This window comes from Diadema setosum, chromosome 14 (assembly GCF_964275005.1).
Source record: "Diadema setosum chromosome 14, eeDiaSeto1, whole genome shotgun sequence".
NCBI classification, from domain to species: domain Eukaryota; kingdom Metazoa; phylum Echinodermata; class Echinoidea; order Diadematoida; family Diadematidae; genus Diadema; species Diadema setosum.
Genome location: NC_092698.1, coordinates 7,994,815 through 8,009,558, shown reverse-complemented (window position 1 = coordinate 8,009,558; position 14,744 = coordinate 7,994,815). Strand labels below are relative to the sequence as shown.

Here is a 14,744-nt window from a genome sequence, read left to right as displayed (position 1 = left end):
TCATAAATAAAATTGCTTTGAATATCATAAATGGTTGATTTAATAACTACTGTGACATCAGTTTGATAAAGTGTATGTGTTTTCCACATTAAATTCTTTTACATTGTGTTTTTTTTTAAAGAATTCATAAGCTTTCACCTGCAGTACACTGTCATTTAAAGAAACATGTTTAAAGTAAAATAAAATTAACTTATCATTAGTCTCTAAAATATATATGTACTTTTCCCAAATAACCCAACATATTACAAGTTTATCACTGTACTGGAGCATCAGCTTGCTTGTATGCATGATATTGTGTATGAATAGCTTTTTCCTATTGCAACCAGTATTATCAGAAAATGTGTCTAAATATACCATCAGAACACATAACAATATTACAATCTCAATATCATATGCCATGGTTCTTATAAATAACTTATAATCCTGTAATATATTTCTTCCGTTTACTAGCACTATGACTTGTCTGGTACAGGTGATTTTTTTTTTCTTTTTTTATTCTGTAAAGTTTGCTTCATGTCCATCCTTTTATGAATTGAGTTAAAAACACAATGGCATAACAGTACACAGCCTGTTTCTTTGAATGACCCCAGCGTCCAGTTATCTTTCGCTTGCTTCCCTGCTGTTGTTTGTGCTGTCCTTTGTTACGTTTTGTGACACACTTGCAGAGAGAGTTTGATAGATAGCAACCATTTTAGTGTGAGAAAAACACTCACAACCATTTGTGCGCAGTGCAATACTTATTGCCCACTCTCTCCCTTCTCAAAAAATAGGCCAAATACATTATGTATACATATTCTGTTTGCCAAGATATGTTTGTGGTCATTTTCCCATTCATTATCATGATTTTTTGGGGGGTATTTTTCTGAGTATTCAAAAATGTCATTTTTTCCCCCCATATCCCCCAAAATTTTCACTATAGTTTTATCCAAAGAGAGGAGGTGGGCGGGTGTTTTGTCTGCAAATAAATGACAGGTTCACTGGTGCCTCCAGTCAATCCAGTTATATGAAGTTCGTGGCAAACTTGGACTGTAGGCGTTTGGGTGGTGGGGAAAATTCCGCTGACAATAGACAAGGTGGGACGCGTCCCGACGTGACGAGAAATGTCGCCCCCACTCCCGTCGTTCTCACAATGATGAAAGCACGAGGGTGTAAATTTCTCACAGTGTTTTGGCCGCAGGTGAACCAGTTCACAAATTGCCCTTTAATTGTGTGTGTACGTGTGTGCATTGTATGTGTATGTGTAACTCTTTGGCTTCTTGTAACTGTCACAAAGTGATTCAAATAATGTTATATCCTGCATGTCTTTGGTACATTCAAACTGGCTAAGGGATTTTTGACAAGATACTGATTTATTTTTGTCATATAGAAAAGGAAATGTATCTGTCCTTTGTATCAAGATGACATAAAAATCATTGAAATAAAAAAAGTATGTTCAGTATTCAATTAAACGAACCAACAGTGTAGCAGAATTTGCTGTAATTTTCATTTATTTTTAAAATTAATAATAAACTAAAGAAAATAACACATTACCTTGTATCCTTTACATCGGAGGATCAAAGAGTTACAATAATTTAGCAAAATAGTATCTTTCATGAGAAACAAAGTATTGAGTGTTGTATCTATATATGTATATACACATAATTACCTTGTTCAGTGTGCATATTGTGTTGTGATTGCAACTGGTATCACTTTTCATGAGCTTAAACATGTACAACTTTGAAATCCAACACTTTCTGATCATTTTTTTTTTTGTCCTAATGTTGTGAAACTTTCACATTTCTGTTTCATTGGCATGACTCAAATCAATCACAAAATTTGGAGCATAATTCCCCTGTAATGTGCTTTAAGAGAACCAGTACAGTAGTATGTACTAGATAGCTACAGTTAACTTCTGTTACAAAAGAAGAAGAAGAAGAAAATGTTAAAAGGTGGGCCGTGGCATAGTTTGGGAGCAGGATGGAAATTCAGGGAACAGTGTCCTAATCGTACTAAGCCATCGCCTCTGGCACTGCTATAGAGGCTGCATCAGTGGGCTTTCAAGGGAAATGGGGACGATAATTTGAGACCCTCTCGTCTCGATTTCTGCGGGTAAGGGAGCTGGGGAGCTTCCCCCCCCCCCCCCCCACTCCCCCTGGCACCTGGCTTGTGGTTGAATCTGGGCCGAGCGTGGGGAGTTTGGACGCAATTATTGTTGCACCTTGCGCGTGTACGTCAAGACATATGCCAGCATTAGGCCAGCTTATCGATCCATCCGTGTCCCGTTTATCGAAAGCAACTTCAGTGGCACATTGCCTTTCAGTATCTAGATCTTCCACCAAAAAAAAAAAAATTGCCGTGGCAACCTTAGAGTTACGTGTAGAATGGGCAGAAGTTGTAAAAACTCTTTGCAAGTTCAGTGAATGTGTCTCTAAAGTGGAGACAAAATAGTGAGAGGAAGGGTTTACAAACATACCGTAAAGCGAGATATTTTTGCGGCATGAAATTTCCACGAATTGGAGCTGACGGCCTATTTCACGGCATGAAATTTTCGCAAAGTGCCTCTGGTATTCAATGCATATATATAGTGTGGACAAGAACTTTAACATGCATTTTACTCTGCTGAATCTTGGCTCTTGCAAAATGTGCGAAATTAGAATGCACGTGAACATTGCTCGTTTTACAGTAGCCTCTCTGAATCCTCCAGCACTGTGAAACCTGGTGAAGAGTATATATGTGTGTTATGTATATAAATACAGAGAAAAGTCTTTATCATCATGTTCACTCTACATTGCAGCTTTAAGACCCCACGGGCAGAGAAATCAGAAGCGGGCCAGAAGTATCCCCTTTCGAGGGTAAATGAAAAATTATCGATTTCCATCTGGGAGTGCTGATATTGACTCTGCAAGCTGTAACTATACGTTGCCCATGCCGAGGGGCTATTTGTACCACCTTCACGGAATAAAGTGTGTCTCCTTTGCTTCTATTGGAAGGACAAAACATCTAGAAGGGGTGGTGGGCGGATGGAGAAACAAGGGTATAGAGTCACTCCTTTTATCTGGTATGAAAATTGAATGTCTTGCATGTGCCATGAGAAACGTTATCTTACTGAGATGTTAGAACACAATGGGGTCAAGTTAAGCTACTGAGTGTCACATTGCCTTGTTGATTTAGTACATTCTGTGGGAGTTAAGTACAAAATTTCTCCATGAAATGGCTGGTTGCCAAAATGACACTTAGAGCTCTCAAAAGTGGAAGAAGAAGAGGCAACAAGATGTTGGTCTGTTGCTTTGATGTAAAGCAGAGATACTCAAACACTCAAGTCATGATACTCATATTGGGGTGGTGGGCGGATGGAGAAACAAGGGTATAGAGTCACTCCTTTTATCTGGTATGAAAAGTGAATGTCTTGCATGTGCCATGAGAAACGTTATCTTACTGAGATGTTAGAACACAATGGGGTCAAGTTAAGCTACTGAGTGTCACATTGCCTTGTTGATTTAGTACATTCTGTGGCAGTTAAGTACAAAATTTCTCCATGAAATGGATGGTTGCCAAAATGACACTTAAGAGCTCTCAAAAGTGGAAGAAGAAGAGGCAACAAGATGTTGGTCTGTTGCTTTGATGTAAAGCAGAGATACTCAAACACTCAAGTCATGATACTCATATTCCTGTAAGCACTGAGAACAAACGTGGTGGGCAGCACAGTGCTGTAACCAGTGATGAAGAATTTGAATGTAGTTTCAGTCTAACTGGATGTGATAATGAGTTATGATGTCACCTAAAAGTTCATGATTGGATAAATTTTGAGTTTGTTTCCAACTTTTAAAGCAAATCAAAGAAATATGATGTAATTTTATTTTCCTTGAATGGAAGTTTCTTTAATTATTATCATTTGGGGATAATTTTTTTTTTCCATTTGCAGTGATAACCATAGCACACAAATATGAACTCACCCCCCCCCCCCAACAAAAAATACACACACAAACAAACAAACAAACATTCAGATATCTTTTTTTTTTCATTTCAATTTTCCATGTAAATACTAGTACAGTAGTCATATATATAGATAAGTAAATCAAGGTGTGTACCATTTATGTCATTTAACACATTACAAAAGAGTAATGTGATGGAAATTTTGACCATACTTGGTAATAGATAAAGCTAGAGCAGCCACCATGTGATCAGAATTTTGTTGCATCATTGATGATCTGCATTAGAGGAAGAGTCTGTGTTATGGGTTTTAAGTCATTTGAACCGTCTCGCACCCTTTGCCATGTCTGGTATGGTAATCAGAGCTTATTATTTGTACATTACAGAAGCATATAATTTACATGAGTTCTGTGAAACAGTGATTAATAAATCAAGAAATGGAAGGGGGGTGGCAGTATTGCCAGAATGACACAGCATGAGGCCATGAGCATTATTTAAAAGAAAACAGAAGTAAAAACTGCAACAGCATTTCTGCGAAACCTTGTGATAGACTGCTGAAGACATAGCAAAGAAAAATATGAGGTATTTTTATGTGAAAAATTTGGGTGCAGTTCACAGGTCATATTCTGGTGAATGGTATTCTAGATTCCAAACAGCAGGAATCACTTCTGGTCCATGGGTTTGACACACTGTGACAAGAGATTCTACAATAAAGCTCAATGATGAATGCGGTTAATAGATGAGGTACAGATTATACCTTCAAGTGTTTGTGCGTCTCTGCTGGTACCTATCCAGAATTGTCATTTTGCTGATAACTCTTTCAAGATTGGGCATCTGTTGATGATATCAGCGAAGACCAATTCATGCCCTTGATTTTTTTCTTCTTTAAAATAGAAATACTAATCCTGTAAATCATCATCATCATCATCATCGTCGTCGTCATCATCATTGTTATTACGCTAGATCAACTAAATGTTTACAAGATGTATCTTAGTATCATATATCAAACATTTAAACAGGTATTGTGCAGTCTCTATGAATATTGACTTGTTTTGTCTTGTTTTTTTTTTACGTGCAAATTGTCAGATATTCTTTTTCTTTCAAATGTAATGATCATTATCAAAATAAAACAGCAGTGGAGACTCTCCTTTTTTTTCAACCCAGAAGTGTACATGGGGACTTCTGCTCTTATCTTTAAAAAAATGGATAAAGAGTTTTTCTGTGGCCACTTCAGAGAATATTGCTTGTATGTAAAAGATGGTTTCTATCCATAACATTCATATCAACTATCTAGAAGAGCCCAGAATATTCTGTTTGTTTTCATGACCGTGCTGGTGATGCCAGGTTTGCAGAAATGGTGGTGGTGCCAGGTTTGCAGAAATGGTTTTTTGAAGTGCTCTCTGTGAGTTACCCCAAAAAGGCCAATTAATTCATGAATGTTCAGTACTGCCTTTTGGATGCTAGCAGTCCCTAGATCAAAGAACCCGCCCTCAAAAACTGCCAGGGTTAATAGGTCATTGACACAGAAATTGAATCGCTACAGCTACTAAGACCTTCTCTTGTAAAGGACTTCTTTCCGCCCGCAATGCTTTTGATAGATTTTGATCAGTGATTTTTTTTTCATCATAACTTTGTTGAAACTCACAACTCATAGAGACATGTTTTTCATGTGTTTGTTTGCCATTTCAGCTCTGGGGGAAATCACGCCACCATTCGGAGTGACGGTCTACCCCAGCGACACGGCCCGCTTTGAGTGCAATGTAACCGGAACGGCCCCTAAAGTCTTCACGTGAGTGGAATCCTTAATGGACCGACTCTTGACTGCGGTCATCAGCGGGGATCCCATACCTTCCACTGCCTTTAGCTCAGGAATTCAAAGGGAGAAAGAGAGAGAGAGAGAAAAGAGAGAGAGTGAACGGAAACTACAAATTTGTAAAGAAGTGTCTCCCCGGAGGCCAAGAAAGATGCAGGAAAATGTATTTCCTACAATCATTGTAGCCAGCAGTCACATACATATGCAGCAGAATGTGTATTTGGAAAAGTGACTGAAGTCACCCTTGTATAATCCCAGCTGAGTGTCTAGTCAACAAACAGAGATGCCAACTGTTACTTTCATGCAATATTTAGTACTGGTTTTTGGCTAAAATAAAGAAAGTTTCATGGAAAATACTGTTGTTTCCCCCAAAATTGTATCACTGCGCGTATCTATTACAGGGACAGTAAACACACTTTTTTCCCCAAATTTTACTACTGCACATGTCTAGTGCAGGAAATGAAAACATATTGTTTTCTCACCAGAAGTACACTTTTTACCAGCCATCAGAATGCTGCTATGCCATTGTCAAAATTGACACCTCTGAACTTTGTTTGACACAGTCACACAGGAATAGAGTAAAATCCAACATCATGCTGATAGCAGCCAACATTCAATAAGTGACAAGTGTGGTGCATATACCAATATATCTGATTAAACCCTTTCATAGCCAGATCAAGCCAAGACTGTCATGTGCAAAAGCAGTGGTATTTTGAGACTGGTTCTGAGAATGTTCGGTTCTGCTCAGATCGAACCACCTTTGTGCAGTTGTAGCTCAAAAGGGATTAACACCAGGTCACTAAAGAAGGATTATCCTTATCTCATTAAAGTCATGCTGGAGAAAGTGTAATAATATTATGTCTTCCAATTTGTACTACTGGTAATCTCTTCTGTGCTTGCATTTCCCCTGCATTACAGCTGCATTGCTCCTGATTCCTATTCAGCTGAAGTGACAGAAATGTCAACTCTAAACTGTGCATTTCACTGTGCCAGAATGGTAAAAAAGAGGATGAGGGATTGGAAAAAACAGTTCAGCTGCCTTTCCTCATACTAACAGCATTAGGCTAATGTCTTCATGTGCATTGCATGGAGTCTCCATTGTTTGTTTGTTTTTTTTTCTTTTTCAATATTTTTCTTCTTAAATCATTTTTACAAATGCAGGAACTGTTTGTTATACTTTGCTCCCATTTGTTTCTTTGAGGCATTAGCAAGTGGTCCGAAAAGCCTTTCATATAAAGATATTTGCAGAGGTAGGTCAAAATATGTTAATGCAAAATATCTCGTTCTTTGCCAATGTTTTCTTTCAGGTGGCAAAAAGACCGGCAGAATATTGACCTCACTGAAGAGCGCTACGCATCTCGCTACACTCTGCTTCCCAGCGGAGCACTCGAGATTCAGGACGTGAGGGCGACAGACGCGGGGAGCTACCGATGCCGGGTCGAGAGCCCTCTGCTGCCCAACGTGAGACGACGCAGCACGGAAGCCGAACTTGTGGTTAAATCAGGTAGATAGTCCCATGGTTCCTCTTTCCCACTTTTATGAGTTCCCCACCCTCCATACTGCCAGATCTATATCCATTTTTCCTGAATGGTACTGGATGTCAGGTGAAAAGACACGGGACTGCCTTCATTGAACCTGAACAAATATTGACTACCTGTGCTGTTACCAGATAATGTGTCCAAGAATTTCGGAATACATTAAAATGCATTGTGCACATTCCTACATTTTACTGGAGTATGTCAGAAATGTTCTTTTTTTCCGTCTACCTGATTCTGAAAGTGTATCCTATATAATCATGTTCACTATAATTTTGCATCAAGTATTTCATATGCACAAGTTTTGATATTCAAAGACTTTTCTTGTCATGATAACACAGTCAAATGTCCATGGTGTCAAGTTGATCTTTACTTGGTTGCACAATTCTGAAGTATTGACAGATAAGAAAGTAACTGTAGATAAAAATATGCAGAGATGTACAGATTTTTTTAAAATTAAAGAGTAAAACCAATTAATATCTCACCATTTTCAGCTTCAGTTGAATGGTATTTTATACAATATGAGTGCACCTAAATGCCATCATTGAGCAAGTGCTGAGCGAATGTCATTCACTCACAAATTTCTAGAAGCACTATCAACATGATCTTCATTCTTTATCAAAGTACAAAGGTGAAAACTAAAATTGCATGTCTTGGCTTAAGGACACTTCTTCAATTCTGCCTGTTGTCACTACACATAGATAAATATTTTGTGTGCTCCTAGCCTAATCTTCATAATGTTTGTTGTGCTCCCTTGCGGTGCCAAGATCCGCCTCCGGCCCAGCGTCCAGTGGACCTGTCCTTTTTGGTGGCGCCGGGACCAGACAAGATCGAGGCCCTTCTTGGCGACACCCTGACGCTGGAAGCGGCCACCACCGAACCTGCAACGCTGACGTGGTACAAGGGTGACAAGCAGATAGTGCCGTAAGTTGACAAATATCTGTAGTGAGTGTGAACAGGACCAATATCATGTGGGTCAATATTCACTAGTCAGTATATCCTCATCAGTGTCTGCCTGCCACTATTCCCCAGTTAATATTGCCCAGGCAGTATTTTCCAGCCATTCAGTATCAGTCAGTACTTTAGCAGATAGTGCTGTAAGTTGATGAATATCTGTTGTGAGTGTGAACAGGGCAAACATCATCCAGGTCAATATTCTCTGCTCAGTGTATTCCCATTAATGTCTGCCTGTCAGTAAGTCATTGTTGCCCTAAGTCAATGTTGCCCAGACAGTATTTCCTGGCCAGTATCTCCCAATCAGCATCCCCAGTAAAAATACCCACTAATCAGCATCCCCAAGTCAATATTCTCCAGTCAATATACCCTGGTCAATATATATCTCTCAAGTGGTAATAACTACATCTCAATTTTTCTTCAATTCAGATAGAATTTGTTGAGCTCAGTTTGAGTTGTGTGAGAGACATTTTTCCACGATAGCTGAAAGTATGTTGGTATTGTAACAGTACATTAGAAACTGTTTACTATTTTTTTTGACAGTGTATCATTACAGAAGTGTTAATAGCAAAGGGTATCCATCAATTTCAGGGATTTTCTAAATTGTTTAATTATTCCCCCCCCCCCCAGCCCCAGGGTAAGAAACACTCACATCAACATTAAAAACCCTTGTATCTGAAGTTGTATTTAAAAAAAAAAAAGGAAATGTAAAATGGTTTCTTGTTTATGCTCCTTCTAAGGTATTGATGACTCTGTGAGTTGCACGATTTTGACAGCTTTCAAACAACTGACTACAAGAAATGAGGTTTTGAATTACAACTCTGATGATATTGGACATATTTTCATCATGTGTAGTTGTTGCCCAGAGATATTTTTTCCAAAGAGTGTGATGATCACACCCCCCCCCCTTCAAATCACTGAGACTTCCTTTTAACAAGGTCTTGTCTGCAACAAACATGCTCTCTTCACTTATTCCACGGTGTGACATTTATGCAAGAATTTATTGACACATTCCCCGCTACCCTCAAGGACTTTGACAGCAATGCAATCCTCACGATTGCAGTCAGATCTCTGGCTGATGGGGTTTTTCCTGCGCCCTTTAATATCCATCTAAATTGACAATCTGTTACAGTGTACACGTCTGCTGCCATGCCCAAATAAAAACCCTCATTTGATGGAACAGTGCATATTCTCTCCCCCCCCCCCCCCCTGCTGATGAAAAATCTGCCCCCAAACATTTGCAATATTTGCTGATTGCGTTCGCCAAACATTTGTCAATCATTTTCTCGCACGTTGTGTCAGCCCTCCAACTCCCAAATGAAGAAAACAAACAGCCATCTTTTTTATTCAAACTGTATGTGTGCATATATTATATACTTTTTTTCTCGCAGCTGGTGTAGCTCTTCAAATACACCAAGGTTTCCTAGGAGAGAATTTGATTGTGTATTGGAATAAAACAATCAAGGAAAAGGTGAATAGTGCTATTTGCTTTGTGGCCGGGGTGTTGGGACATACATGCCTATGGTGTGGCAACAGGTTGTGACCACTTTCAGTTTTCTATGACTGGCACAAAGGGGGGGGGGGGGGGAGCAATGTGTTAGCTTAAGGTGAAAATGTTTTTTTTTTTTATTCTGACAAGCATACACTCATCAATGAGAGTGAATGCGGGAGGGATAAGACACACAATGTGGATTAGATTTTACTTTTATGTGCATGTATATATATATATATATATATATATATATACACATATATCAATATATATCAACATAAATTTATGTATGTATGTATGTATGTATGTACATTTATGTGCGAAAGAAATGTATATATTTGTCTGTGATGTACATGTGTGTTTATTCCCATGATTGCAATGCACTCGAGAATGATTTTAACCCATTCCATACTGAATTCTGAAATGCCCATAGACTTAATATGCAGGGCACCAGATTCGTGTACTTAATGGGTTAAGTGGGAAGAATGCTACAGGATGAGAGCCTGTTGGCAATAATTTGGATACAACAAATATTTCATGGATGAATATTAACTTTTTTGATGAGCATCATGAAGCTGGTGGTGGTGATTATGATGAAAAAGTTCAAAAGAGAGAGTGAAATTTTCGCAATAATGTCGTGGAAGATAAAATAATGATTTTACTGACTTGTGCCCATCCAGAAATTCCAAGCTCATGTTTGATTGTTTCCAGTTAAACACATGGTGTTTTGTGTTTCATTATCACAGTTTGAAGCTAATGAGACATTGCTGAATATTATCATTAAACGAGTCTTGAATTTTAAAATCCTGAGATTACAAAATCATGGAAGTTTTATGAAATTCATTTTTTTTTTTTTTGGTGAAGAAGGAACATTTGAGAAAGGGTTTCATATTATCTAACCAGTCTGCCCAAAACTGATTAGGCAGAAGCTCAAAGAAAGCAGAAGAATCTGTGGGAAAGAGAAAATTCATCATAATCATGGAAATGTATGTACACATGAAAAAATTAACCCAAAATAGAAAGGCTTATTCCAGACCCCCATGTACCATCTGTAGCTGAATATTTAGTGGGTAAGATGATGGATTGGGGACTTTAAAAAGCTGATACAAGAAGTGGATGGTTACTTGAAAAAGATAGATTAATAAGAATAGTGGCCTGGTCATGAATCATCACACTGTGCGGTTCATTCAACCCACTGCAGACAGACGGCAGTGCTCAAAAGCACATCATCATCTGGGTTTATGGGGATCAGGATTTATGAATTAAAGACAAAGTTAATGATATGATGTATGGAAGTCTCAATGGTTCCATTAAAACTCATTATATTTTGGGATGAGGGATCTTTTTTTTTTGCATGGCTTTCAAAATGCATTAGCCTCCATCCTCTCACAGAGTCACGATAAAAGCCTTTTTGAAGGAGACAGGCTGTGATGGCATGCTCTAAAAATAATCAATTAGTGAATCAATCCTTATCATATTTGATGTATGATAACCATTTGATGGGGTAGATTCCTTGTGTGTGTGTGAAATGGTCGAAAATGTTTTCCTCTGTTCTGATGTATTTTGAATGTGTGATAATACTGGTGAAGTTAAAGGTGAATGACTGTGGAGATTTTGATTATCATTCTTGCAATCATGATTTTCAACATTATTGTTAGTATGAATGTTATCATCAACATAATCATTGCCATCTTTTTTGTTCATCTCATTGTAATTTTTAATCACTTTGACATCAATTGGAATATTTATTTATTTATCTATTTATTTGTTTATCTATTCATTTATTTATTTATCTATTTATTATTTATTTATTTATTTATTTATTTATTTATTTATTTATTTAGTCATTTAGGCATTCATTCATTCAATCATTCTTTCATTCATTTATTCATTCGTTTATCCCTTCATTCATTAATTTATATATTTAGTATTTTTTACCCAGTGTAGCCTGATCAGTGCTTTTTACACTGCTTTTCTTGGGAGTCCTGCAACATGGTAACAAGGTAGCAATTAATTCAAAGTACACAAAATGATGAATTATTATAGTTGTCATCATTCTTATAGTTTTGGGTATAATACTTTCAGAATGGCCTAACAACATCTCTCTTTAAGGAAAAATACTCTAATCACGTTTTATTATATTTTATTTTGCCGCTTGTGTTTGTTTCCCTCCAGGCAAAGCCCACACTACAAGCTACTCGGCCAGGGGAGTCTCCAGATCACGAGGCTTGGCGAGATCGACACTGGCATCTACAAAGTTGTGGCCACATCCACCTCAGATAACAGTCGTGTGGAGAAGGGAGTCCGTGTCGACGTACAAGGTGAGAAGATTGATTGAGAACTGTATATGCCGAATATTTTGTGGGGTGTTTTTTTTTCGTGAATTTCTTGAGTCAAGTGCTATTCGTGAATTTAAAAACACATTACCTCTAATCTAAACATCAATGCGACGTGCATGCATATATTTCTGTGTTTATTACTGTACTCCGCAATCGCAAATCTAACCACTCGTAAAATTGTCAGGAAGTCCTGATGTGCGAAATATTAGACTTGCTAAATATATGCATATTCAGTAGTTGATATTATTAGTTACCCCCTGCTTGTTCACGAAATACGGGCAAATATCTACTGTCTGGTGCCATATTCCATGAGGCCGCAGGTCGAATGGAATATGGCACCAGACTGTAGATATTTCCCGTATTTCGTAAGAACGAGCAGGAGGTAATGATTCTATCTTTTAGTGTAAGTGCTAACCTTCTTCTCGCTGATTTCCCCTCGTGAATGATGTTGAAATCTCCGCTGTCAGCCATGTTGACTTTAGGCCTACGTCTCGCGAGCTGATTACTGTATACGCGCATAAATACGTACATGCCATAAGATACTACAGGGCGTGGGATAGCCAGATATAAAGGCAAAGACAGCGCGTCTAGCTAGCTCAGGCAAAGACGCACATCACCTGAGACGCGCTGTCTTTGAAGTTGCTGTTGTCATTTATCAAGCGTCTAGTGGTCTCAGGTTATGTGCGTAATACGCTTGAGGACCGCGCACTGTCCATTTCTTTTGTACAGGATTAGCGCGCACTTTCCTATAAGCGTCTTTGGTACACGCGCAGCTGGCTGTGTAATATCATGATGTCATATCACGGAATACAGAATATATTCAGTGGTTGATTGACCAATGAGATTGCAGAATTCACCATCACTAAAAGATAAATATGTATATCACAGTTATCAGAATTTCCTCACGTTAAAAAAACTCACACAAATATTTAATGCAATCCTCAGAGTTTTTGCTCTGCATAAGTTTTCCCTTTGGCTACTACTTATTAGAATTATATTATCTCACTAAATCCGTAATCTGTTGAGGAGAAAAACAAATGTAGATTATGGAGTCATATCTCTTTCTTTTTTCATTAATACTACAGCCAGGGTACTTATTGAAATATTAATATATCCATTAAACCTGTTATGACATATGGACATGGCACTCTGATCTGTATTCAACTTTGTTACAGAGAACAAATTTTCAAACATGTAGAACTACTGTAAGTTATTACAATCTGTTGAACACGCTTCAGTATGGTACATCCCTTTAAAAAGAGGAAGTAATAGAAAATGTGCATCTGGAAAGTGTAAGTCCAAATAAGGAGTGTGTAACTATATGTTGCTGTGAGCTAGAAGTTCCCTTATACCTGTGCATGCAACAGCCAAATATACATGTATTGTTATTCCAAATTTCAATTACAGTGCAAAGTATGGATTTTTTTCATAAAGCCGTGCGATGAGACCTGAAAAGAAAAACATGCAGACAAAGAGGAAAAATAACCCCCCCCCCCCCCCCCCCCGTAGACATAATGGATTGTGCACTGCTAATCCAATTGAATGTGATGTTGACAAATCTTTAAGCTGTGACATTTAATGAAACTTGCGAGAAAACGGGCCTCCGAACGCCAGAGCAGGCTTCAGGCAGACTTGAGATCAAAGTTAGGTGCGTCAGAAGGAAAAACAGCTGAACGTTTCTCATTCTCTTTTTCCATCTCTCTCTTTTTCTTTTTCTTATTTTTTTTTTGTCTCAAACGTCCGTATTTAAGCACTGTAGCAAAGTGAAAGCCACAGTTTAATTTTGAAGTTCTCTGCAGCGTAGCTGTGCATAATTCACGGGAAATGGAGACGTAATTCTGCACCTCGAATGACACATTTTTTTTTTCTCCCGCGTGCTGCCCGGATAACTGAGCTCAATTTCAAACAATTTGCAACTCCGTGTAGCAGTTTAAGTGGCCCTTGTCAATAAACTCGCCGCATCAAGTCGGCTGTCCCGCTGCAGAGCACTGGCCTGTAAATATCTCGTGTCGCACGATGTCTTTCCTCGTGTTCACAAGAAAGTCCGCTGAAGGAGCGGCAATGGCAAAACTGGGCTAGACAAACACAAATTCTTTACCGCAAAAAGTGAAACATGGCAGACGGTGATCAGCAGCTTGCTGTGCTCTTCTGTTGTAGCTAATTGCACCGTGTAAGCATAATATTCTGGCTATTTGTTTAAGTGCTCTTCAACGGATTTTTTTTTTAATATTCTGCACTGCATCTCATCATTGTACAAGTGTAACTTGTTGAATGCAGTCATAAGAAAAAAAATTATATTTGTGAATATGCCACTGTAAATCTCAGGTTACATACAATGGGATATAACTCTGTCAATGCAAGCTGAGACATGCCTGGAAGTATTCTTACTGGTATGGGGGGGGGGGGGGGAGAAGGGGCGGGAAGATTTTTTTTTTAAATGTTTTATTAATTTATTGGTATTGTTTCAGGAGAGTAGCTGTGTCAGTGGCTAAAAACACTCATTTGTCAGAGGCCCTACACCTACATAAGATTAAAAGAAACACATGTAGATACATGCAAAAAAAAATAAGGAATGACATATATAGGCCTAGTGCAGCTACACCAATCCACTTGTGTATTTGATTGCAAAAACATTAGATATATGCAATAATTTCATTCATATCATACCATATCACTGACAAGTGATAAGCATAGATTAATAA

The 14,744-nt window shown here is 38.2% G+C and overlaps 1 protein-coding gene across 1 annotated transcript in view; it reads left to right on the top strand.

The window, feature by feature from the left end:
* The window catches only part of LOC140237882 (uncharacterized), an 84,092-nt gene that overhangs the window by 8,169 nt on the left and 61,179 nt on the right, over positions 1 to 14,744 (top strand). Inside the window, exons 2-5 of the mRNA XM_072317814.1 lie at positions 5,599 to 5,698; positions 7,030 to 7,226; positions 8,025 to 8,181; positions 11,879 to 12,024. Of these exons, the coding sequence (XP_072173915.1) occupies positions 5,599 to 5,698; positions 7,030 to 7,226; positions 8,025 to 8,181; positions 11,879 to 12,024 (600 nt within the window). The remainder of the gene's footprint in view (positions 1 to 5,598; positions 5,699 to 7,029; positions 7,227 to 8,024; positions 8,182 to 11,878; positions 12,025 to 14,744) is intronic.